This window comes from Myotis nattereri, assembly GCF_964212035.1.
Source record: "Myotis nattereri genome assembly, chromosome: X".
Classification (NCBI taxonomy): Eukaryota; Metazoa; Chordata; class Mammalia; order Chiroptera; family Vespertilionidae; genus Myotis; species Myotis nattereri.
The window spans coordinates 54158122-54186029 of NC_138078.1; the positions used below are offsets into that span (position 1 = coordinate 54158122).

Genomic DNA, 27908 nt, shown 5'->3' on the forward strand with positions numbered 1-27908 from the left:
GGGAAGAAGAAAAATTATAAGAAAATGGGAAGTGTATGAGAAGGATAGGTTTTAGTTCTTCCTTGAATGTTTGGTAAAACTCCCCTGTGAAGCTGTCTGGCCTGGGCTTTTGTTTGATCAAAGCTTTTTGATTACTGCTTTAATTTCTTCCATAGTTATTGGCCTGTTGAGATTTTTAGATTCTTCCTAATTGAGTTTTGGAAGGTTGTATTTTTCTAGGAATATGTCCATTTCCTCCAGATTGTCTAGTTTGTTGGAGTAGAGTTGTTCATAGTATTTTTTAACAATCAACAAACGACAAGTGCCGGAGAAGATGCGGAGAAAAAGGAACCCTCGTGCACTGCTGGTGGGAATGCAGACTGGTGCAGCCACTATGGAAGACAGTATGGAGTTTCCTCAAAAAGTTAAAAATGGAACTCCCATTTAACCCAGTGATCCCACTTCTAGGAATATATCCCAAGACACTAGAAACACCAATCAGAAAGGATATATGCACCCCTATGTTCATAGCAGCACAATTTACTATAGCTAAGATTTGGAATCAGCCTAAGTGTCCATCAGCAGATGAGTGGATTAAAAAACTGTGGTATATCTACACAGTGGAATACTATGCTGCTGTGAAAAAGAAGGAATTCTTACCATTTGCAACAGTACAGATGAAACTGGAGAGCATTATGCTAAGTGAAATAAGCCAGTCAATGAAAGAAAAATACCACATGATCTCACTCATTTATGGATAATAAAGACCATTATAAACTGACTAGAGGCCTGTTGCATGAAAAGATTCCCCTGGCTGCCCACACCAGTTTTCCTCCGGCACCCAGGACTCAGGCCTTCACTCTGGCCGGAGCCGCCTTCAAGCCTTCACTGCTCTGGCCAGGGCTGCCTTCAAGCCTTCACTCCGCAGCTTCGCGACTACTGCCATCTTTGTTGACAGTTAATTTGCATGTCTCGCTGATTAGCCGATGGGAGGCGTGGCGAAGGTACGGTCAATTACCATGTTTGTCTATTATTATATAGGATTAACAAAAATAGATACAGAGGCAGAGCAGCATCGACTAGACTATCAAACTATAGTGGGAAGGCAGGGGAGGGTTGGGGTGAGGTAAGAGATCAACCGAAGGACTTCTATGCATGCATATAAGCATAACCAATGGACACAAGACACTGGGGGGTAGGGGAGGCTGGTGGAAGGTCAAGGGGGGAAAAAAAGGAGACATATGTAATACTCTTTGTAATACTTTAAGCAATAAAACAAAATTTAAAAAAAAGAAAATGGGAAAACCTTAGATTCATTCTGGCTGGGGAAAAAAAGATTAACTCCTGTACTTCACTTTCCATATGTCTAAGAGTGTCATAATATTAATATAGCACTGTAATTATCAGGGTGTTGGGAGTTACACAGAGTATCTGATAGTACATTAAGTATAAGTGAGCTATCTATTGGCAGTCCATAAAAGTCAGCCTGAAAAGAAACAGCATCACATTCCTCTTATCATTATCACCTGAAATGACTTGACTTAAATTTTTGCATAAAGTTGTACCAATAAGGTATTAATAGCATTGAAATATCCAAATATAAGATATAAGAAATGTATAAAAGAACTGTAGTATATTATTCCCCAAATGTAATACTGAGCACAAAGGTCACTTGCCTGGGAAAAATCCTGGGGAGAATTTGTGCAGGGACACCGTCATGACTTTAGAGGTGAAACTGAAGGCATCTTCCACACCTACCAGAGAAAGAAACAGAAGAATCACTTCAAATATGCAACTCTTGTTTTCAACAACTGAAACTCTAGAAAGCAGCTGTGGGAAGGAAGAGGGATGAGAAGATAACAATAATAAAGCTAACAAGCCGAGGAATAACATGACAAACCCTCTGGTCTTTGATCTCTGCCATTACTAGAGGAGGTTCATTTTCAAATTCATGGTAAATTATAATTGGACTTCCCTTTTCCAAGCAATGGGATGTCCAGACTCTTTTGGATAACCTGCTCAAAAAGTGGGAGGGCCCTAGCTGGTATGGCTCAGTGGATAGAGTCGGCTTGCAGACTGAAAGGTCCCAGGTTCGATTCCAGTCAAGGACACATGCCCGGATTGTGGGCTTGATCCCCAGTCGGGGGGGAGGCATGCAGGAGGCAGCCAATCAATGAGTCCCTCTCATCATTCATGTTTCTATTTCTCTCTCCCTCTCCCTTCCTCCCTGAGATCTATTATATATTATATATATATATATATATACACACACACACACACACTAGAGGACTAGAGGCCCGGTGAACAAAAATTTTTGCACTCGGGGCGGGGGGAGGGGGGTCCCTCAGCCCGGCCTGTGCCCTCTCGCAGTCTGGGACCCCTTGGGGTATGACCACCTGCTGGCTTAGGCCCACTCCCCAGGGGATTGGGCCTAAGATGGCAATCAGACATCCCTCTGGCAGCCTGGCAGCCCTCGGGGAATGTCCATTTGCCAGCGGGGAGCAGGCCTAAACTGCAGTCGGACATCCTTAGTGCTGCTGAGGAGGCAGGAGAGGCTCCCACCACCACCGCTGTACTGGCAGCCATCAGCCTGGCTTGTTGCTGAGCAGAGCTCCTCCCATGTGAGAGCACCCTGACCACCAGAGGGCAGCTCCTGCATTGAGCATCTGCCCCCTGGTGGTCAGTGTGTGTCACAGTGAGCAGTCATTCCCAGTCATTCTGCTGTTAGGGTCAGTTTTCATATTACCCTTTTACTATATAGGATAGAGGCCTGGTGCACGGGTGGGGGCTGGCTTTTTTGCCCTGAATGGTGTCCTGGATCAGGGTGGGGTTCCCGCTTGGGTGCCTGGCCAGCCTGGATGAGGGGATGATGGCTGTATGCAGCTGGTCACACCCCCTTCAGGGTAGGGGTCCCCACTGGTGTGCCTGGCCAGTCTGGTTGAGGGGCTGAGGGCCGTTTTCAGGCTGGTGGGCAACTGAAGCTCCCAGCCTTTCCTTTTTTTCTGTTTTTATTATTATTATTATTATTATTCTGGGATTTATTTACCTTCTATAGCTGTCACTGGAGCTGAGAGCTGGCTCCAGCTCTGAAGCTAGCTTCTATAATTGAAACATTGTTGCCATCACTGCCACTCTAAGCTCTGAGGTCAAAGCTGGCTGAAAGCAGGGATCTGGAGCTTGTTTAGCTTCTATAATTGCAACATTGTTTCTTAGACTGCAGCTCAGAGGCCGGCAGCGGCAGGGGGGGAACGTTGGCTTCCTCCATCACTGGAGCAAGCAAGCCTCCTGCTCGCTTCAGCTGCCTGGCTGCCGGCCGCCATCTTGGTTGGCAGTTAATTTGCATATCACCCTGATTAGCCAATGGGAAGGGTAGTGAAGTTATGGTTAATTACCATGTTTGTCTATTATTAGATAGGATATTTATTTATTTATTTATTTATTTATATATTTATATAAATATATAAATTAAAAAGTGGGTAAGGGCTTGAGCCCAGACTTGAGGCATTATCTACTGTGCTGAATAGAGGAAACTGGGACCATCATGGAAATTTTATGTTATGTTTCAGTGGTTCTGGTTAAATTATCAAGGATTTAGTACAAAATAAGTACAATGCAGCGATCCTTTTAAAAAATGTGACCAGTATAAACATTAGGCATTATAAAGTGAAAACCCAATTGTAAACTGCCTCTCTATGATACAGATTTGGTTATAAATGCAGTTCTCCCAAAGTGTGTACTAGGTAACTTACAGTACATATTTATAGCTAAAACATAGAAGACTAAAAGTAGCCCTGGCCTTGTCCCTTAATAGAAGCTTGGAAATAGATGGGAAATTTTTCTGGAAGAGACTCCCCTTTCCATTTAAACAGAATAAGAAAATGAATAGAAGCCTGGGAGATAGTAGATGCAACTCTTAAAGACCACTACTTATTCAGATAAACACACTGCCCACCTCCACACCTTTCCTCCCTGAATCACATATTGTGAGATAATCCCTCTGTAAAATGGAAGGACTATTATTAGCAAATTTTTGCCCTATACTCTTTTATACTTCAAATAAAGAAATTGTCTCTGTGTTTACTTAATGCATTCAGTCTTCATTAGAGGTTGACAGTGACCTTAAAAAAAAAGAAACTCTATTTGTATATCACAAGTATGTTTGAATTTCCCAAGCCTTATGTTTTGCCCTAGGGAAGCAGTAAAAAACCAGTTAAAGGCTCCAGGCACTAAGCTTTAAGTAAACAAAACAAAATAAAATAAATTAGTATTTTAACTTATAAATTGAAGTATAAGTATTTATACTTCCAGAAAATTCCGATTATCCATCCAGAAAGGTGATACCAATTTACACTTCTGTCAATCGGGTCAGAGAGTTTCTATTTTTCACACTCTGACTAGCACTGGATGTTATTATTCTTTTTAATCTTAGGCAAATAAAATGGCCTTGTTCTAATTTGCATTTTTCTGAGTATTAGGGTCTGGAGAACCTTTTCTTATACTTAGTACCTATTTGTATTACTTCTCACAGAAAATGCCATTAGAAATTGTTAGAAAATTCTACTTCGCACAGGAAGCTAGGTGGAGGGTATAGGGCTTGGTGTGAAGAAGAATGGTAGGTAGAAGAAAGAAAGTAAGGACAGGTATGAGTACTAGTGAAGCCACCACAAAATGCTAGTTATGGAATCATGGGAGATTTAAAATAAACTGAGTGTGTAAGAATTTGGAGGTGGGGCAGGGGTCACTGGAAAGGAGGTGCTGAAGAGGGGAAATAAACTGAAATGAAACACACCATAAAAGTTGGCTAAAACAGGAAACTCTAAATGGTGTAGAAATAACACTGCAAATGGAAAAAAATGGTTTCAGGTGACAGTAATTCTTACATGGTTCAACAGAGTTGATGCTATTCTTAAACTCTGATACTAATAGTTTGAATTTCATAATCATTCATTCATTCAACAAATATTTTACTGAACCTCTACTATAACATATGCATAGTTCTGTTTGTTCAAGCCATTGTTTAGAACAGAAAGACGTAAACAACTTAATCTCTGTTTTGGATAAACTAAAGGTTTCTACATGTGAAGACAGACAGCTTACAGAATTAACAGTATAAGACAATGTATAATTAAATATCAAATCAGTAATATAAACAATACAGTTGAGTAGGGGAGAGAACACTTGAGCTGGAGTGTTCAAGGCAAATCTGATACTCTTGGAACTTGAACTTCTAGGTAGAACTTGGAGATGCAAAAGGGGAGGAGAAAACAAAACTAAGTTAGAAAAAGTGATGCCAAATCAGGGAGGTGGGCACAGTGAGATGTTTGGTGATCATTGAGTAGAGAAGCCTGAACAACTTGTGAGAGAGAAGGCTGGACAGAAGAGGTGAGGCCTCTTTGAGGCAGGCCTCAAAAGACAGGGTAAAGAGTGTGGACTTAACCATGAAGACCACTGTTTTTCAAAGTGTGGCCTGTGGAACAACTGGGGTGTTGTTAAAATGTGGATTCCCAGATTCTATACCAGGCCTATTAAATCTAAATATTTGGTGGATATGGTCCAGGAGTCTGCATTTTAACACAAGCTTCCCCCAGGTCATCTTGATATACACTTGAGTTTGAGAACCATTGCTATAGGCCAAGGGTTAGTAAACCAAGTGGCTACATGGTAAATATTTTAGGCTTTCCAAACTACATGGTCTCTATTGCATTTCCCTCCCTCCCCTTAACAACCTTGTAAAAATATATAAAAAACATCATTCTTAGCTTGCTGGTCAAACAAAAACAATCCATGGGCCAAATGTTACCCTTGTTATAGGTGATAAGGAGCCTCTGAAGGTTTTTTAGCAAGGCTGTGTTTTGCATTGGCTGAGTGTTCAGATATTCAGTAGATATTGCTCTCAAAGTAGTACCCTGATTGTTTTAACCCTTCTCTCAGTTACCTTTAATTTTCTGTCATCATCTCATGGTAGCATCCATCTAGGTGTATTCCCTGGGGAGGTTTCCCCTGACAATTTCTTCCTTCTTTATCTATTTTGGCAGCAAAGTTGACCCTAGTCTCTGTCATATATTATTTTTTCCCTCTCTTGTCTTAATTATGTTAGTTTGTCTCATAAAATCCCTAGAAACAGGTAATAATTCTTTTTCTAAAAATTTTATTTTCTTGTTTAAAGTATTACAAATAGTAGTACATATGTCTCCTTTTTTTCCCCATTGACCTTCCCCCAGCACATGCCCTTACCCCCCCCCCCACAGTGTCTTGTGTCCATTGGTTATGCTTCTATGCATGCATATAAGTCCTTTGATTGATCTCTTATTCCCCCTCCCCAGCCAGGAAGTAGCAATTCTTGATGTGGGAGACGGGAGGGAACACCTTTAACTGATTTTACTGAGTAAGTGTTCCTAGATCAATGGAAATATGTGCCACCCACAGGATTTGTTAAAGAAACAGAATGTGGGTAACTGTCACTGAAACTACACATTGTAGATGGAAAGTTCAGAGGAGGGCTGGATGCATCCTTTCAGTGAAGTCTTCTAAGAAGAAATTAATGAACTTAAGGCAAATTGTTAATGATTCTGATGCTATTAAAAGTTACAGAAGATGCCTTAGGTTTGTTTGCACAGGACTAAATATTTTAGCAATACAAAAACAGTGGGGCAGATTTTGACTGTTATGTAAGTTGGTATCTCTATTGGTGAAAAATTCACAATGATATTTCATCATGTACCCATTCTGACCTTGAGAGAAGTATCAAGACTGTCAGCTCTAGCTGCAGATTTCACTAAGAACATAAGAAAGAGACCTAAGGGAGGTTACTGCGTACTGGAGTAAACACTGGGTAAGATTCTCACTTCTTATCATTCTCTATTGGAGAGCTTTGCTACTGGAAGAGAGGAAAGGAGAGGAGAAATTACAGGAACCTGGGATTTTAAAGCAGCAGCTTCATCAGCAAAGGAGGAATTGAACCAGTTAGAAGAATCTCCACCTATTTTAGTATTCTCAATTAGGAAACTTTTAATTGCAACAGGCATTTCTCCTTTTACCAGCCGCTTGGAAGCAACTTTACTGATAAAAACCTGTTGTCCTAGCAGCAAAGCACCCTTGAAAGTGAAGGGCTTACCATCTCCATGGTGCAGATCCAAATCCACATAGAGAATACGGTCAAATTTTCGTCGCAATCGCAATATTCCCAGGACAACATCATTGAGATAACAAAAACCAGATGCTTCATCTCTGCAAGAAAATAAATTGCTATAGCCAACAGCCAAAAGCAATCCAAGGGAGTCTTTAATGCCAAGGATCTAACCCCTGAGCTCTAGTCCCTTACAATTCCCCCTTCTTTTTAGGAAAACAAAAATCTACCTACAAAGATTGTACAGTAAATGCCTCAGAATGATCAAGGAATTAAGTGTTTTGGTAAACTAAATATTCAGGTTGATTGGTAACATTTTACATTTCGATTCCCAGATTTTCAAAGAATTAGAATGTTATAACTATATTTAACAAAACAGAACCCTTCTCCAATTATTCAATGATCATTAAAAAATTGTAGTACCATGGAGTCATCATAATGAACACTGATTATCACTTACAGGACTTTAAGAAAGCTAGAATCTAGAGGTGGCCTTAAAGACAATCTTGCTCAGCCAGATGTAGAAGATGTTGGAGATTGGATTCTCTGTACTGACCCTATGACATAACCTAAAGTTTTGTGGTTTTTTTTTAGTAAGGTTTGGCACTTGTTGATCATAAAAGCGAAGTGTAGAATGTATAAGTGTATAATCTCCTGGGCAGCACAATGTGGTTACCTTTCTGTAAATGTAATTATTACAATGTAGACTGAAGCAGCCTCTTCTAAAGTTATTTTGTGTCCTTCACTAAAATTGTCTTCATTTACATTACTGGCGTCTTTTAATGTTTTTGCTATTTGTGATACTGTGTTACTTTACCCTCTTGTAAACATTAATCTACTCTTTTATTATGCTTCCATTAAGCCTTTTTGAGTAGATATAAAAGAACATTTTTTATTATCAAAAGATTATTATAATTTATTTTCAGGGCCTTGTACTAAATGCTTCAGTTTATTTTGCTTCCAGTGGCTTCAAATATACAGCCCCCTTTTTTCCTAATTTCTCGTATATTTTACTTGAAATGAAATTCTAGGCGTGAGCATCATTAAAAATGGAATCTTATTATTATGAGATTGCAAGATCTTTCCAACATCTACACAATGCATAAACTTCATGAAATCTCTTCTAGTATAATGTTTCATATTTTGAACAATGCTGTGGTTCACAGGCTGAATCAATGAGACAGGTATATTGGTGAGCAGGAGGTTGTTAAAAATATCATTAGACATTGATTTTGCACATAAAGATTAACGCAGTGGTCATCTACCAAAATAATAGCTTGGCCATATGTGTGAAACCAGGAAGAAACCAATTAGAGAAAAACATTTGTTCATCTGTGAATTTTTGGTAAATAAGAGTTAACTACTAGTATGTGACTTTGAAAGTTCTTGGATGCTATTTTCCAATTCTGAAAACTTATATCTTATAAGTCTAATGTAATAGCACATCAAAAAAAGAAATAATTTATCTTCCTGCTGAACATGAATAACTTTTGGGTAGGTGGAATGGAATATTAAGTGTTAGGCAAAAAGAGGAGGGAGATGAAGAGGAGGAGAAACAGAAAACAATACAAGACATACTTCCTTCCCTCAGAGAACTTACAATTAAATTATGGAGATAAGTCATAAGCACAGAAAAACAAAACAAAACAAAAAAGGCTAGCAGAAGTAATATGGCATATAAAGAATACAGAGAAATTCTATAGACAAAATTGACAAAGCAGAGTCATCTCATTACAGTATTAAACTTTTATGAGCCTTCTAGAAATCTAAAAATCATGCAACTAGAAATAAGCAGTGGTTAAGACTCCTATTCCCCACCCCCGCTTTAGTGTTCTGAGAAATAGTTAACTGCAAAGGACCACGTTGCCCTTACATATTCCATAGGAAGAACCATCTTTATGCTTCCTCATGACTTCTATAAGACTCATGGATGACTCCCTAGTTTACCTGCCTCTATAAAACTCTTGGGTCCTTTCCTTTTCTTTGAGATGTTCCTCATTAATGAACATTCTCCTTATGGCAATAGCCTGAATAATGATGATGATGATGATGATAACTGGAATTCGGAGAGGCTATTGTGTGTAATAATTTCCTAATATTTTCTTAAATTAATGGAGCTCAATTCTTATTGATTTATAGAAAGTAAGTGTTTAAATAAACAGGATATTCCTAAAATTTCCAGAAAATAAGTAAACTGAATTTTCAAGACTTTTAATGTGTTAAAGAAATAGTATTTCTATAACAGCAAACTCAGAGAGTGACATCAGAGAAATGGTAGTGTGAGAGGTTCCCCTTATACTTACAATTTGAGCAGCTATAATTGAACAAAGGATTCCCTATTCTAGACATAAACACATCTGAGAGATCTGTGCATTAAAACATCTGAGGGTAGGTGAGTTGGAGTGAGCATGGGAGGAGGGAAGGAAGAAGAGCAGAGACAGGTGCCCTAGATGTAGCTGGGAGCTTGCTGTGGGTCTTGGGAGAGGGGAGGAGTCAGGTGGCCATTGGCACTCTCTTCAGCCCAGATGAGGAGAGAAATACTGTGAGCATTCCTGCAGAGGTAGGCAGTAGGCACTGTGGATGAACCCAGTGACCTGGGAAGAGACAGAGGTAAGGCCGCAGTTGTCTGGCGGCTGCCATTTCCAGGCACAAAAACAAAGCCATAGAGTCTGGCTCCCTCCCCTTACCTTACCACAGCTCCCCTACCTTAACCCTCCCAGAGCAAGCAGCAGGCCCCAGAAGAAGTGGTAAAGTCAGTGTCGGGCTACAGAGCACATTATCTGCAGCCCTGAGAACTGGAGAGGCAGAAATATTTGTGTGTGTGTGTGTGTGTGTGTGTGTGTGTGTGTGTGTGTGTGTACACTGTAAATCTGAGTGACAGGGGTGAAGAAGCTGAGGTCTGGCAATTGCCATTACTAAGAGGAGAACAAAGCCACAAATAAACCAGCTGGCCTCTCCCAGCTCATCCCACTTGTACCCATTGTGGCTGCACTGCTGGAAGAGTGGTTGCAGGGGACAGTGCTGGGATTTCACAGGCTCAGAAACCCATTGCCCACAACATTCCCCCACAGGAGTGGTGCCCTGAGACTACAGTGACCTGATCACAGAGGAGACACCCACCTCCCCAGGGAATACAAGGTATTTTCCACTCTCTGCAAGGATCCAAGAGCTACAGCAGTGCAAGAGAAACTAAGAAACTTGCACTTCAGAGCCACCTACTGGAAAACAAAAGAAAAACTTCCTATCAACCTACTAAATAGAGATGCCACTCTTTAAATTAAAAAAGAGAGAGATTTCATTTTCATATATGCCTAGCAAAGAAATAATCCATCAAATTCCATGATTAAGCAAGGCAATGAGGCAGCTCAGAAAGAAAAAAATGTTTAAAATCTCGAGAAAATAAACTTAAAGACATGGAAATATGTAATTAACATGATAGAGAATTCAAGAGTGCAGTTCTGAAAAAACTCAATGACTTACAAGAAAACACAAATAGTTTAATGAATTCAGAAATAAAATGCAATGAAGAAAAGGAGTACTTTACCAAAAAGACGGAAAACTTAACAATAAACCAAACAGAAATTCTGGAGATGAAGAACTAAATAAAAGAAATGAAGGATAAACTAGTGAGCGTAGGAAGTAAACCTAACTAGATGGGGGAAAGAATTAGTGATATCGAAGATAGAAATCTAAAAACAATGCAGAGGGGAAAAGAGACTTGAGAGTTGTTTAAAAAAAACACACGAAATAACTCTATGACAACTATCTGACTTGCAATGCAAATCAAAAGTACAATGAGTGGCCATTATCAACAAGACAAGCAATAACAAGTGTTAGAGAGGTTGTGAAGGAAAAAAGGGAACCCTCATTCACTGCTGGTGGTAATGTAGACTGGTACATCCATAATGGGTGATTCCTCAAAAAATTAAGAGTAGAGCTATCATACAACCCAGCAAACCCTCTCCTGGTTATATACCCGAACAACTCAAAATCATGTACTCACAAAGATATATGCACCCCTACATTCATATGCATCACGGTGGCCAAGACATGGAGACAACCAAAGTGTCCTGCAATAGAGGACTGGATAAAGAAGATGTGGTGCATATACACAATGGAATAGTACTCACCATAAGAAGGATGAAATAGTGCCATTTGTGACAACATGGATGGACCTTGAGAACATTATGCTAAGTGAAATAAGTCAGACAGAAAAAGCTAAGAACCATATGACTTCACTCATATGTGGGATATAAAACTATAACTTATGAACACAAACAGCAGAGTGGTGGTTGCCAGAGGGAAGGGGGTGGGGGAAGAAGGGAGATCTAATATGAGGTGACAGGAGAAGATTTGACTTTGGGTGGTGGGCACACACTGCAATATACAGATCTTGTAACATAGAAATCCATACATGAAACCTATATATTCATGTTAACCAATGTCACCCCAGTCAATTTAATAAGTAAAATTATTACAAAAAAATAATGGGTATTCTAGAATGAAAAGAGAGGGTGAAGGAAAAAGAGAGCCTATTGAAAGAAATCGTTGATGGAAACTTCCTAAACCTATGGAAAGAACTGGATCCTCAAATCCAAGAAACAAACAGATTACCCAATTATCTCAATCCTAAAAGACTTCCTCCAAGGCACATTATATTAAAACTGTCAAAAATTAATGACGGAAAAAGAATTCTCAAAGCAATCTGGGAACAGAAGACAGTAACATATTAAAAATATCCCATTAGATCATCATCAAATTTTTCAGCAGAAACTCTACAATCTAGGAGATAGTGGAATCAAATATTCAAACTATTGAAAGAGAGAAATTACAAGCCAAGAATAATATATCATTTAGATGTGAAGGATAAATAAAGACTTTTCCAGAAGAAGCTGAAGGAATTTACCACCACAAGACCTCCATTACAGAAAATACTCATAAATACTTATGCCTTAAACAAAAAGACAAAAGGATACAAAACTATGAGTAAGATGACTAACAGACAGACAGAAACAAACTGTTGTAACCCTCTTTCAGAACAGGGTATTATACACTTAAATATAACATAAAGGTGCAAGGAAGTAAAAAAAAAAAAACATTAAAAAGAAAAGGCAATATCTACTACAATTTGAAAATGAACTCACAGCATAAATAGGAATAAGTTGTGACAACAAAAATATAAAAGGAAGGGGATGTCTGAATTGCAAAGGGGAATGGAGACAAGATGTATTCACAAGAAAATGTACTACTGTATATATAAAATTTATTTTGCATAAACCTAATGGTAACCACACGCAAACAAACCAAAAATGAACTAAATTATACAGTAATCATCCTGAATAACCAACTGAACACTAGCTGGAGAAGTCTAATAATCAAGGATTTACAGAAGCCACATCAAGAATGGTTGCCGAGGGCTCGACATAGCCAGCGTCTTATATTGGCCTGCACCAGAGTCCCTCCCAAGAGGCCCAGAACCAACACACCCAGTGGCTAGCTTCAGACAACAACAGAGCGGGATCCAATAAGCTTCACAAGCAGCATATCCAAAGGGAGATCTTGACAGGCACAAAAAACTGCTGAGGCCAATTCCGTTTTGTGTGGTTAGCACCTGCACAGCAGCTCGTAAGCCACGGTCTGGGTTTAGCCTCATACTAAGCCAGGCTGAGGATTGATCTCACAAATGCATGGGCCAATAGGAATCAAGAATCAATTACAACAGGGGGGCCTACATAACCCAAACCCAGCTCAGGTGATCAATTAGAGTGCACTACTAGAACCCACAAGACACCTACTACATAAGGCCATTCCACAAAGACTGGGAGTCATAGCAGACATATCTAATTCACAGAAACAAACACAAAGAGTTATCCAAAATGGGGAGACAAAGAAACAGGCCCCACATGAAAGAACAAAAGAAATTTCTAGAAAAAGAGCTAAATGAAATGAAGACAAGCAATTTATCAGATATAGAGTTCAAAGTAATTGTTATAATGATGTTCAATAGCATGAAAAAGACATAGAAACCATAAAAAAGGATGAGACAGACAAAAAATGGTGGCCGAATAGGCAGACATGTTCTGCACCTTCTCATGCGGAGCAGATAGAGGGAACAACTAAATTGAGTAACATCTACCCAGAATTGGAGAATTAGACACAGCTGGTGAGACAATCCACACGCTGAAAGGGATGAAGACGGCTGGAGAACAGTAGGATCAGGGATCTGGGCTGGAGAAGGAGAAGGAGAGAGAGGGAGAAAGAGGGAGAGAGAAAGAGAGAGAGAGAGAGAGAGAGAGAGAGAGAGAGAGAGAGAGAGAGAGAGAGAGAGAGAGACGGGTGACCATCAGGATGACAGGGTCAGAAGGAAGATGTGCTGTACCAAGTACGTGCCCCTTGGGGACATGCTTAACACCTGACTGTGGAAGGGAGGTCCACAGGGCTTCTGGCAGCCAGAGAATCTAGATCTAAGTTCACAGCCATGAGTGGCTGCGCCCAGAAAAGCAGTCAGAAGAGCTGCCCAAGCTGTGCAGTGCTGGGGGGGGGGGGGCAGGGGGAGAAGAAACTCACAGTGGTACAGCTGTTTTGCTTCTGTTTTGCCTTTGCTTTTGTTCGCTAAATTCAATTCATAGGACCTTTCAATTACAAACACTCACCGAGGCTGCAGTGGAGGTGGAGGTGCAGTTTTGTTGAGGCTGGGAAGAGGCTGTGGAGGAGAGCAGGACAGGGAGAGGTGAACTGGAATATGGCACTGAGACATTCCAGACCTTCTAAACCTAAGCAGCCATTTTTCTCCGGAAGAGTCAGCCCCTCCCAGCCACCTCAGGGCAGCTAGTGCAGCCACACCCAGCCTCGAGCTTTGCTGAGAAAATAAAGTCTCTGAATAGCTCCAAGGAACCTTCGGGGACTGAGTTGAGGGGCTATTCGTCAGGAAACCAATACAGCAACACCCCCACCTAAAGCCCTTGTCAGACACAGACACTTGAATGATTAAGACTGACAATAGGAAGACAGGAAAAGCAGGCAGATCGGTCCAGCCTGTTTGCAACCAATGCTGTGGAGACAAACACAGAGGAGTGGTGGATCACTTAGAACTTCAACATGGTGCTGAATACATAACAGGAAACTGAGAAGTGGCAGACAGAACAGTAGAGAGGGATGGTAAACCAGCCCCCATGGGGCATTAAAACTCAGCTGAAGAGAACAACACTTTACTTTTTTATTTTTTATCCTCTATTTAAAATTGTATTTGTTTTTGTGTTCTTTTTTATCTTTTATTATTGTATATTTCTTCATTCTATTTTTAGTATTTATCATTATTTTATTTTATCTTATTTTATCTTTTTTCCCACCCTTTACATCCCAATTCTCCCTTTTTTGTCTGTTTCTCTTCTCCTGTCCACACTTTAGTTTTTCTCTCTCTTTTTACACCTTATTAAAAATTGATGTTCTTTATCTACTTTATTGATGTGTTATTACTGTAGTCTGCTGGCTTACTCATATATTTAATTGCCTCTCCCCTGCTCCAAGTCCATGCACCCTTCTCTATTCTCTTTCTTCACTAGCCATTTTTTGTGCTTTTGTTTTTCCTCTCTGCTCTTGCTCTCTTCTTCGAATCATTTAACCCTTTGAGGTCGTATTAAATTTGGACATGGGTGTCGTACTGGTCGGAATTAATTTCCATTGAAAGAGCAGTGATACATAACATGCAAGATTATGAAGGATAAACAAGATTTATTAATTCTTTTTTGGAACTACGTCACTACTAGTAGAATCACTACAAACGTTATCACTTTCTATGTCAGAGTCAGTATTCAAGGTGCCAAAATAAAACTCTTCATCGTTACTTTCAGATTCGCAGTACACTTCTTTCGGTAACTTCCTTTTTGCCATTTTGGAGTATTATTTTGAAATATCTTAACAAGCGAGAATGCCTAATTACAGCTAAACGTAATTTGTAAAGCTTTATTTGAAATTCTGCGAAGTATCTCCGAAGCTTGTCGATTTCTTCACTCTCAAAAGGCGACTGACTCGCCACGGTGTTTTGCATGGCGAGTGTGGAATGACAGCGTTTGTTTATATTGTGTTTCGATATCTCCGATTTGTCTGGGCAATGTTTTGGTTTGTGACAAGGTCGCTTAGACACTTAAGAGCTTTCAGAGAAATTATGAACTGATACATGAATGAACAGAGTTAAGATTCGTACGGTTCCTTGCTGTGGTGGCTGAGAGCAGACATACAACCGGAACGGTAAAAAAGCTTTGGTGGCTGAGAGTAGACAAACAACCGCAAAGGGTTAATTAGTTTCACTGACTAAACTCAAGCCTATCTACACTCTCCTCTATTCTCCTTTTCCAAAAATAGATGAATAAATAGATAAATTAAAAAACATTTTTATTTGTTGATTATTTTGGGGTTTTTTCCTCTTATCCACTCATCCTCTTTCAACCTCCTCTATATTGAACTGTGGTCCTTCCCCTATTCATTCAATTCCTTAACCTTACTTTCTGTATATAAAATCTGTCTCTATAGATTCTGTCCTCTTTTTCAGGGTGTTTGTTGTTTGCATTTTTTGGTTTACCAGGTGTACCAGTTACTAATGCAGATTTTGTAATCAAAGAAAACACAATAATTTCAAGAGAAACATCAAAAGTTCTTTATTCAAAGTAATGTCCATCACTAGCTACATATTTCCCCATTTTTAGGTAATTTGTGGATACCTCCCAATAGAACTTTTCTTGTTTTGAGGCAAACCATTCAGAGACCCAATTTTCCACTTCTTTGTACGCTTTGAAGTGCTTCTCAGAAAGTGCGTGTGGCATTCATCGGAACAAGTGGTACAAGGTCTGGTGAATACTTCCCAGGCGAGATCTTTTAACGTGTCTTTAACTGGTTTTGAAGTGTGTGATGGTGCATTATCATGGAGCAAAATTACTTTGCCGTGTCTTCTGGCACATTCTGGTCGTTTCATGATCAAAGCATGGTTCAAATTGATTATTTGTAGTGGTAGCAATCAGAATTAATGGTTTCTGGACCTGGTTTTAGACGCTCATAATACACCACAACTTCCTGATCCCACCAAACGCAGAGCATTGTCTTCTTGCCGAAGCAATTTGGCTTTGCAGTCGATGTTGATGGTTGACCTGGATCAACCCATGATTTTGTGCATTTGGGATCCTCAAAATAAATCCACTTCTCATCACCAGTCACAATTCGATGCAAAAAAGACTCTTTTATGCCATTGAAGCAACATTTTACTGATGACTTTTCGGCTTTCCATTTGTCTTTTGTTCAGTTGATGTGGCACCCATTTTCCTTCCTTTAAAATCTTTCCCATTGCTTGTAAACGATCGGAAATTGTTTGCTGAGCAATGTTTAATCTTTCTGCAAGTTGTTGTTGAGTTTGACACGCATCTTCATCCAATAATGCTTGTAATTGTTGGTCTTCAAACTTTTTCAGTTGACCTTTTTCAGTTGTCTTTCACATCAAAATCATCACTTTTAAGGCATTTAAACCAGCATTCACAAGTATGTTGAGATGGAGCATGTTCACCATAAGCTTCCCAAAGTATACGATAACTTTTTCTTCAAAATAAAGTAATAAAACTTGCTGCAAATGCTCTTTTTTTTGGCATGAAATTCGACATTTTAAGCATAAAAATATCTATGATGTTAACACCTTCAGCAAATTTTTTTAAAATATATTTTTTATTGATTTTTTACAGAGAGGAAGGGAGAGAGATAGAGAGTTAGAAACATCGATGAGAGAGAAACATCGATCAGCTGCCTCCTGCACATCTCCCACTGGGGATGTGCCCGCAACCCAGGTACATGCCCTTGACCGGAATCGAACCCGGGACCCTTCAGTCCGCAGGCCGACGCTCTATCCACTGAGCCAAACCGGTTTTGGCGCTTCAGCAAATTTGACATATGAAGTTTTGAAGCTTGCTGTCAGTACAACAAAATAGCATATATATCAAATTGCATATATATCAACTTATGTGTAACTTCATCTATTGAAAAAAAATCATTATTAACCAGTACATCTGTTATTTGTTTGTTTTATGGTGTTCTCTCTCTCTCTCTTTCTCTCTCTGTATATATATATATGTATATACATCTTCTTTTTTCTTATTTTTCTTTTCTCTCTTGCCTTTTTTCCTTTTCCCAATATCATTTTTTTGCTCTCTTTTCTCTATCCTAATTCTGCTTTCTCTGGTGGTCACTTTTGTTGGGGTTATCAGTGTCATGAGTAGATTTGTGTTTTGTTGCCTTTGTGTTGTGTCTTGTCAAGTTGTATCTTGTACTTGTGGTAGAGAATGAGCCACATAACTAGAAACCCTGAGAGGAGACTCCATCCACGAACAGGACACTAACACTGAAGACCCAACTACATTAAAAGAACCCAAATACCCCAAGTAGGGCACATCCCTAGAATACCCAGCCCAGAAGACCTGAGAGATTGCACCACTGGGTCCCACAAACCATCTACTATATAAAACAAACTCAAAAAAATCTAGGTGACATAGAAATTTGATCTAACACATAGAAACAACCAATTTGGAACAGCAAAATGGGGAGACAAAGAAACAACCATCATACAAAAGAAAGGAAGGAATCACCAGAAAAGGACATAAACAAAATGGAGGCAAGCAATTTGTCAGAGAAAGAATTCTGAGAAATGGTTATTAGGACACTAAAAAGGATTGAAGACAAATTCAACATGTGTAAAAATCAATGGAAAATGAAGAAGAATCAAGAGGAAATGAAGAATGGCATGGCTGCAATAAAGAACACAATGCAGCTTGCTGTCCACTAGCCCCGCCCCCGCCCCGCCCCTCGAGCGCTGGTGGCGGTCTCGGCCCCGCCCCCTCGGGCTCTTCCTTCTAGGCCACCGCTGCCGTTAGGCTGCGCTTCGCAGCAGCAAGATGGAGGCGCAGCAGCAGGACAGTGCGGGCGGTGCGCAGCTGGCGGGGCCCGCGGTGGAGGCAGACCCACTGGCCCACTTTACGTGTCCCGTGTGCTTAGAGGTGTATGAGAAGCCGGTGCGGGTGCTCTGCGGACACGTCTTTTGCTCTGCATGCCTGCAGGAATGTCTGAAGCCGAAGAAGCCTGTCTGTGGGGTATGCCGCAGCCCTCTGGTGCCTGGCGAACGAGCCGTGGAGCTCGAGCAGCAGATTGAGAGCACAGAGACTTCTTGCCATGGCTGCCGTAAAAATTTCTTCCTATCTAAGATCCGGGCCCACGTGGCTACCTGTTCCAAATACCAGAATTACATCATGGAAGGTGTGAAGGCCACCACCAAGGATGTGTCCCTTCAGCCAAGGAATGTCCCAAACCGTTACACCTTTCCTTGCCCTTACTGTCCCGAGAAGAACTTTGATCAAGAAGGACTTGTGGAACACTGCAAGTTATCCCATAGCACGGACACCAAATCTGTGGTTTGTCCAGCACGGACACCAAATCTGTGGTTTGTCCAATATGTGCTTCAATGCCCTGGGGAGACCCCAACTACCGCAGCACCAACTTTATCAAGCACATCAGCGGCGGCACCAGTTTTCTTAGGGACACCTTTGTGGATTACGATGTTGATGAAGAGGACATGATGAATCAGGTGCTGCAACGCTCCATCATCGATCAGTGAGCAAGGCTTCTACTGTCCGTCTCGAGCTCCAGAGCTTCCATTACATGTTATGTGTGAATTTTTAAATATACAATAGACCTGGAAGTGGTGTTAGGACAAGGTCACTTCTAACGGGGAAGCAGGTTCCCAGGTCAGAGCCCTCCTTTCCTTTGGGCTCTTCCCCTATAGTTAACCTGTTTGTCACATCTTGTCTTTGATTGCTCCTTGGCTACTTCCTGGGGTTTCTGCTGCTTCTTCCGGAAGAAAATCCAGCCTCTCCACCTGTCCTTGTTTCACTCTTGTTCCTCTCACCCAGCATTCCTCTCTCAGGTCCTCCAAGCCAGCCAGGACCTTTTGTGGGTCATGAATAGCACAAATGAGATAAGTGTCTCCTCTCCTCATCCCTGAGGTGTGTGAGCTCTGGCAGCAGTGCATCTGATCACTGGGGAACTCCTGTGCTGAGGAAGTTCCTGCTAGTTGGTCCTTGCAACAGCTGCCAGAGCTGGAGTTACCTCCCAGGAAACCTTTTAGAAGTCCTGCTGGGGTGAATGTCCTGGGTTTAGCATGGTCTGATGCTGGAAGTTTTGATCAGTGATATTTTGCTGCCACTCCTGCACACCCTTAGAATGTACTGGTTCAGTCTTAAATGCCTGCATGGTGCCTTTTTAGGATAAGGTGTAACCACATGTTTTTAGTGGAAATAAGTGTTTCTAGGTTAGAAACTTAGGTTAAACTCCAGTTCTCCATAAGTGGGGAGGAAGGTCGGCTAAGAGAGATAGGAGGACCACAGCTCTTTGCTTATGATTTTCAAACTAAGAAGGTATTTTCAAATGACTGGTCATGTTTACTTTTCTATTTGGGACCCTGCTTACATTCTTGTCCTTGAGGTACAAGAAGGAGTCCTCAAGTGAATAAAGAAAGAAGAGGTTTGGGGCCCGAGTGGATACCAGTTCCTTTATCTTTTGTTAATTTAGATTAAACTGAGCATTGCTTTTCTATCAGTGGGAGGTGATAGGAAATCTAATATCACACACAGCCTGCCATCTCTTCTGATAAGACACTTCAAAGGCACAACATCTCCTGGGAGCAGTTGTTCATGGAAACGGTCTCCTGGAAATTTGCTTTGGTAGCAGCTCAAGAAGCTTGAAGTTCAACATGTTTCACGATATTAATAAACACAGGGCTAAGAGCTGGCAATCAAATCCACAGGAGCAGAACCTGTGATCGACCAAACGGCATCTAGATCTAGGTTTGCGTTTTCATGTCAGCCCTCTCTAATCTGAGAGGAAAATTACTTCTGGTCATTGACCAAGGTTGCAAGTGACAGGGCTTTGGGCCTGTGCCCTGCTGCTACGGGGCTCTCCTTACCTGCCAGTAAGAACTTCGGATGCCTAGTAACCAGCAAAGACAGGGCCCTTTGGGGCAAAGTAATATTTTCTATTGTGCTGTTGCTTGGGAGGCCCAGATGTTAAGCTCAGCTTCCTCACTGTAGTTTTTGGAAAGAGTTCACTCAGACCTCCCTCAACTGAGATCATCTCGGTCTAAGTTTAAAGGGAAATTTGAGTAAAACCTTCATTTGAGGGACTGAAGAGAACATGTCTGTCTCACTGGAGGTACCAAGAAACTGCTTTCCTTATATTAAGTGCACTTCATGTATTTCTAATCAGATGACTTTCCAGAAAGTGAAATTTGTTACGTTCTGGCTTTTAAAAGGCGAAATATAAATAAATTTCATAATTTATCCAAAAAAAGAGAGAACACAATGCAAAGTATCAACAGTAGACTAGAAGAAGCTGAGAGCCACATCAGCGAGTTAGAAGACAAGGTAGAAAACACCCAAGCAGAGCAGCAATTGGAAAAAAACACACATAAAAAACAGGAGGAGAGCCTAAGGAGACTTTGGGACAACACAAAATTAAGCAACATCCACATAATAGAGGTGCTAGAGGAAGACAAAACTGAGCAAGGAACAGAAAATCTGTTTGAAGAAATAATAACAGAAAACTTCCATGATTCTGGGAAGAAAAAATTCACACATGTCCAAGGAGCACACAGAGTACCAAGCAAGATGAATTCCAAAAGGGCGAGACCAAGACACATCATAATTAAATTGGCAAACATCAATGAGAAAGTAAGAATCTAAAAGGCTGCCAGAGAGACAGAAATTACCGACAAGGGATCTCCCATTAGACTATCAATTGATTTATCAAGAGGAACACATCAGGCCAGAAGGGAATGGAATGGCATATACAGAGTGATGCAAAGCAAGGGACTAAATCCAAGAATACTATATCAAGCAAGGCTACCATTCAAAATTGAAGGTGAAATCAGGAACTTCACAGACAAAAAAAAAAAAGGTTAAGGGAGTTTATGACCACCAAGGCAGCAATGCAAGAAATGCTAAAGGTACTGTTGTAAACAGAAAAAAAGAGAAAGGGAAGGAGGAACACAGGCATAAAGAATAAAAATGGCAACAAACCAGTACCTATCTATCTATATATATAAAAGCCTAATATGCTAATTGTCCCTCTGACCATTGGACTGTTCGGCCAGTCGCTCTGATGCACACTGACCACCAGGGGGCAGACACTCCAACCAGTAGGTTAGCTTGCTGCTGGGGTCTGGCCAATCGGGACTGGGTGAGAAGGGCCGGACACACCCTGGAACCCTCCCACAGTCCCTCCCTGGCCTCAATTGGCCCTCAGCAGGACTGGGCGAGATGGGCCAGACATGTCCTGGATCCCTCCCGCGGTCCGTTCCCAGCCCTGATGGTTCACCAGTGGGGTCCCTCAGCCAGGCTTGTGCCCTCTTGCAATCTGAGACTGCTCAGGGGATGTCGGAGAGCCGGTTTTGGCCCAAACCCCACAAGCCAGGCCAAGGCACCCCACTGGTGCATGAATCCGTGCACCCGGCCTCTAGTCAATAATAACCTTAAAAGTAAATGGAAGCTAATTATATGAGAGATGCAAATCAAAACAACAATGCTGTATCATCTCACACCTGTCAGAATGGCTATCATCAACAAATTAACAAACGACAAGTGTTGGAGAGGATGTGGGGAAAAAGGGACCCTTTTGCACTGCTTGTGGGAATGCAGACTGGTACAGCCACTGTGAAGAACAGTATGGAGTTTCCTCAAAAAACTAAAAATGGAACTCCCATTTGACCCAGTGATCCCACTTCTAGGAATATATCCCAAGAAGCCAGAAACACCAATTACAAAGGATGTATGCACCCCTATGTTCAGAGCAGCATAATTCACCATAGCTAAGATTTGGAAACAGCCTAAGTGCCCATCAGCAGATGAGTGGATTAAAAAACTGTAGTACATCTACACAATGGAATACTATGCTGTGGTAAAAAAGAAGGAATTCTTGCCATTTGCAACAGCATGGATGGAACTGGAGAGCATTATGCTAAGTGAAATAAGCCAGTCAGAGAAAGATAAATACCACATGATCTCACTCATTTGTAGAATATAGTGAACAACATAAACTGATGAACAAAAACAGATCCAGAGACAGAGAAGCATTGACCAGACCACAAACCTGAGAGGGAAGGCAGGGAAGGGTTGGGGGAAGGGGGAGAGATCAACCACAGGACTTGTATGTATGCATATAAGCCCAACCAATGGACACAGACAACAGGGGGATGACAGCATGAGTGGGGGGTGTTATGGGGGGATGAGGTCACATATGTAATACCTTAATCAATAAAGAAATTAAAGATTAAAAAAATTAAATGGATTAAATGCTCAATCAAAACACATAGGGTAGCTGAATGGATAAGAAAACATGACCCATGTACTGTATATGTGCTCTACAAGAGACCTACCTCAGAACAAAAGACTCACATAGACTGATAGCAAAGGGATGGAAAATAATTTTTCAGGCAAATCGAAATGAAAAGAAAAAGCTGGGGTAGCAATACTTATATATGACAAAATAGACCTCAAAGTGAAGGCCAAAACAAGAGATAAGAAGGGCCACTTCCTAATATTAAAGGGAGCAATTCAACAAGAGGATATAACTCCGGCAAACATATATACACCAAATACAGGAGCACCAAATACATGAAAAAACTTCTGGAAGATATCAAGGGAGAGATCGACATCAATACAATCATAGTAGGGGACTTTAATACACCATTGACACCACAGGATAAATCCTGTAAACAAAAAATCAGCAAAGAAACAGCAATCCTAAATGACTCACTAGATTAGATGGGATTAATTGACATTTTCAGAACATTTCACCCCAAAGCTACACAATATACATTCTGCTCAAGTGCATATGGGACATTTTCAAAGACAGATTACATATTGGGACACAGGCAAAGTCTCTTCAAATTCGAGAAGACTGAAATCATATCAAGAATCTTCTAGTTCACAATGGCAAAATATTTGAAATCAACTACAACAAAAACAATGAAAAAAATCAAACACTTAGAGGCTACATAGCCTGCTAATAAACAATGATTGGGTTACCAAAGAGATCAAAGAAGAAATAAAAAGCATCCTGGAAACAAATAACAATGAAACACAACCCAAAATCTATGGGAAACAGTGAGAACAGTCCTGAGAGGGAAGTTCACAGCATTACAGGCTTACCTAATAAAACAAGAAAAAATGGTAATAAATTATCTAACCCTACAACTTAAATAATTATAAAGAGAGCAACAAAGTAAGCAGAAGGAAGGAAATAGTAAAGATCAGAGTGGAAGTAAATGACATATAGAGACCAAAAAGAGAACACAAAAGATCAATAAAACCAAGAGCTGGTTTGTTGAAAGGATAAATAAGATTGATAAACCTCTAGCCAAGCTCACCAAGAAACAAAGAGAGAGGACCCAAATAAACAAAATCAGAAATGAAAGAGGTGAAGTACCAACTGACCCCACAGACAAAGGATTGTAAAACAATACTGCAAACAACTTTACTCCAATGAACTGGACAACCTAGATAAAATGGACGTATTTTCAGAAAAATACAAGCTTCCAAAACTCAATTAGGAAGAATAAAAAAAAACCTGAATAGGCCAATAACTACTGATGAAATTGAAGCAGTAATCATAAAACGTCCAGCAACAAAAGACCTGGTGTGGACAGCTTCACAGGGGAGGTTTATCAAACATTCAAAGAACTAAAACATATGCTTCTCAGACTATTCCAAAAAATTCAGGAGGAAGGCACACTTCCAAGCTCTTTCTATGAAGCCAGCATTACCCTAAACCCCAAACCAGATAAAAACACTAATATAAAAGAGAATTACAGGCCAATATCCCTGATGAACATAGATGCTAAAATCCTCAACAAAATTCTAGCAAACCGGATACAGCATTACATTAGAAAGATCATACACCATGACCAAGTGGGATTTATTCCAGGGATGCAAGGCTGCTACAATATCCACAAATCAATAAATGTGATACATCACATAAACTGAGAGACAAAAATCACATGATTATATCAATTGATGCATAAAAACCATTTGACAATATCCAACACCCATTCCTCATAAAAACTCTCAGGAAAGTGGGAATAGAGGAGTCATATATCAACATAATCAAAGCCTTATAGGACAAACCGTCAGCCAACATCATACTTAAAGGGTAAAAACTAAAACAATTTCCCCTAAGAACAAGAACAAGACAGGGATGCCCACTTTCACCACTCCTGTTCAGCACAGTACTAGAAGTGCTAGCCATAGCGATCAGACAAGAGGAAGAAATAAAAGGTATCCAAATTGGAAAAGAAGAAGTAAAAGTGTCATTATTTGCAGATGACAGGATATTGTACGTAGAGAAACCTAAAGCCTCCATCAAAAATTAACAGAATAAATGAATTTGGCAAGGTAGCAGAATACAAAATTAACAACCAGAATTCTATGGCTTTTTTATACACCAATAATGAACTCACAGAAAGAGAAACAAACAAACAAACCAAAAAATCCCATTTACCATTGCAACAAAAAAATTAACACCTAGGAATAAACTTATCTAAGGACATAAAAGACCTGTACTAAGAAAACTACAGGATGTTGAAAAAGTGATAGAGGAAGATATAAACAAATGGAAGAATATAGTGTGTTCATGGACTGGTAGAATCAACACCAATAAAATGTCCATAATACCCAAAGTAATCTATATATTCAATGCAATCCCCATTAAAATTTCAATGGACTATTTCACAGACCTAGAACAAACTCTCCAAAACTTCATATGGACAATAAAAAGACCCTGAATAGCTGCAGTAATCCTGAGAAAGAAGAACAAAGTTGGAGGGATCATGATACCAGCTGTATTACAAAAGCACTGTTCTCAAAACTGGCACAAGAACAGACATATAGACCAATGGAACCAAACAGAGAACCCCAAAATTGGCCAAAGCCATTATGCTCAATTAATATTTGATAAAGGAAAAAAGAGCATACAATGGAGTTAAGACAGTCTCTTCAATAAATGGTGTTGGGAAAATTGGAAAGATACAGGCAAAAAAAAATGAAACTAGACCATCAACTTACACCATACACAAAAATAAACTCAAAATGAATAAAAGACTTAAACGTAAGATGGGAAACCATAAATATCTTAGAAGAATCCATAGGCAGGAAAATTTCACACCTGTTGTAGCAATATCTTTACCGATACATCTAGGACAATGGAAACTAAGCAGAAAATTAACAGATGGGACTACATCAAAATAAAAAGCTTCTGCACAGCAAAAGAAACTATCAACAAAATAACAAGAAGCCCACTGCATAGGAGAACATATTTGCCAATGTTACATACAACAGGGGTTTGATCTCCAAAATCTATAGGGAACTTATACATCCTAAAAAAAGGAAGGTAAACAATCCAATCAAAAAATGGGAAAAGGGCCTAAACAGACACTTTTGAAAAGAGGACATATAGAAAGCCAAGAGACATATGAAAACATGCTCAAAGTCACTAATCATCCGAGAGATGCAAATCAAAACAACAATGAGGTACCATCTCACACCTGTCAGAATGGCTATCATCAACAAATCAACAAACGACAAGTGCTGGAGAGGATGCGGAGAAAAAGGAACCCTCGTGCACTGCTGGTGGGAATTCCGACTGTTGGCAGCTACTGTGGAAAACAGTATGGAGTTTCCTCAAAAAGTTGAAAGTGGAAGTCCCATTTAACGCAGTGATCCCACTTCTCGGAATATATCCCAAGAAATTAGAAACACCAATCAGAAAGGGTATATGCACCCCTAAGTTCATAGCAGCACAATTTACCATAGCTAAAATTTGGAAACAGCCTAAGTGTCCATCAGTGGATTAAAAATCTGTGGTACATCTACACAATGGAATACTACGCTGCGGTAAAAAAGAAATAACTCTTACCATTTGCAACAGCATAGATGGAACTGGAGAGTATTATGCTAAGCGAAATAAACAAGTCAGAGAAAGATAAATAGCACATGATCTCACTCATAGGTGGGATATAATGAACAACATAAACTTATGAACAAAAATAGATCCAGAGACAAGGTAGCACTGAACAGACCATCCAACCTCAGAGAGAAGGCAGGGGAGGGGTGGTTAGAGAGCAACCAAAGGACTTATATGCATGCATATAAGCCTAACCAATGGACACAGACACTGGGGTGGTGGAGGCTTGCCCTCGAGGGTGGGAGTGGCTGGGAGAGGGGTCAATCAGGGAAAAAGCAGACATACTGGTATGTAATACTTTAAACAATAAAAAAAAATAGCAATGAGGAGTGCTGGTGAGGTTATGGAGAAAAAAAGGAACATTCATTCATAGCTGTTGGGAATATAAACTGGTACAGCCATTATAGACAACAGTATAGCGGTTTCTCAGAAAATTAACAGTTACCATATCACCCAGCAACCCCTCTTCTGGGTATCTACCCGAAAAATTTGAAAATATTTATTCATAAAGATATATGCACCCCTATGTTCACTGCAGCATTATTCATGATGGCCAAGCCATGGAAACCACTGAATTGTCCCTCGATAGATGATGTGATAAAGGAGATGTGGTACATATATACAACAGAATATTATTCAGCCAAAAGAAAGGATGAAATACTGCCATTTGCAATAAGATTGATCGACTTTGAGAATATTATGCTAAGCAAAATAAGTCATCAGAAAATGCTAAGAACCATATGATTTCACTCATATATGGGATATAAAACTGAAAGCGACAAGTGAACCAGCAAGACAAACAAAAAAACAAAAACTCATAGACAGACAACAGTATGGTGGTTACCAGGAGAAAAAGGGGTAGGGGTAATAAAGGATAAAGTAGGTCAAATATATGGTGATGGAAGGAGAGTTGAATCTGGGTGGTAAACACCATGCAATATACAGATGATGTATTATAAAAAAGGTACTCTTGAAACATGTAATTTTATTAACCAATGTAACTCAAATAAATTCAATGAAAAAATTTTAATAAAGCAAATTCAAATGTTTTAAGAATTCATGTTCATGTAATTTAGGTAAATCTTAGGCAAAGAAGACTAATAATTTTGGTTTACTAAAAGCTGTTTTTTTCCTCCTATTAATATTAAGTATGATATACATTATTATACATTTTTATTTTCCTTGGGTATATTCTTCCAAAAATTATACAGGTTTACTGATTGAGTGAGCTAACATTACTTTTACCAAATGTTTGAGACTATGACAAATGTAAATTTATTCAACCAAATTGAGTCATTATTCTTACCAACTTTACTTCAACAGCAATTATGTTTTGTAGTATGTCAACATGAAGACAATTTACAAGATCTTTAGTTAACTTAAAACTTTAGGCTGATACTCAATTTAATTAATTAATGGGTATTCATTGGATACCTAGATCACTTTTATGTAAGAGAATGTCATTAATTACTATGTATAATTTTGAGTTTATATGCTTTTGCTTATTTTCACATGCTACAGAGACACTGTATATATCTGGGTCTATTAATGAACATATTAGTTTTTGCTATTTAGAGAAGTTATAAGAAAAGTGCATGGATATAGAAAGTGGTAGAAGGTTCACATTAAGGGAATTTTATTTGTCTAGGTCAAAGTTGGCTAAGGTTAGATGGGCTTATTTATAAAATTTCAAAAAAAACTTTAGTATCAAATACTATACTAATGAAAAACTATAATGTTCTCTCTGTTAAAATGACATTTTTTT

General features: G+C 39.7%; 1 protein-coding gene and 1 pseudogene across 7 annotated transcripts in view; one reads left to right on the top strand and one right to left on the bottom strand.

Moving 5' to 3' along the window:
- The window catches only part of HDAC8 (histone deacetylase 8), a 439610-nt gene that overhangs the window by 266839 nt on the left and 144863 nt on the right, over positions 1 to 27908 (bottom strand). For 5 of the 6 annotated variants that reach the window (XR_013995438.1, XM_081080877.1, XM_081080875.1 and 2 more), the window contains exons 5-6: positions 7094 to 7206; positions 1656 to 1733 (exon numbers count right to left, since the gene is read on the bottom strand). Coding sequence is in view for 5 of the 6 variants with exons in the window: in XM_081080877.1 (XP_080937003.1) it covers positions 1656 to 1733; positions 7094 to 7206 (191 nt within the window). In the remaining variant the exon portion in view is untranslated. The remainder of the gene's footprint in view (positions 1 to 1655; positions 1734 to 7093; positions 7207 to 27908) is intronic. The other variant, XM_081080878.1, reaches the window with a different exon arrangement.
- Positions 18031 to 18746, top strand: LOC308511229 (E3 ubiquitin-protein ligase RNF114-like; annotated as a pseudogene). The gene has a single exon. The product of its transcript is annotated as an E3 ubiquitin-protein ligase RNF114-like (transcript).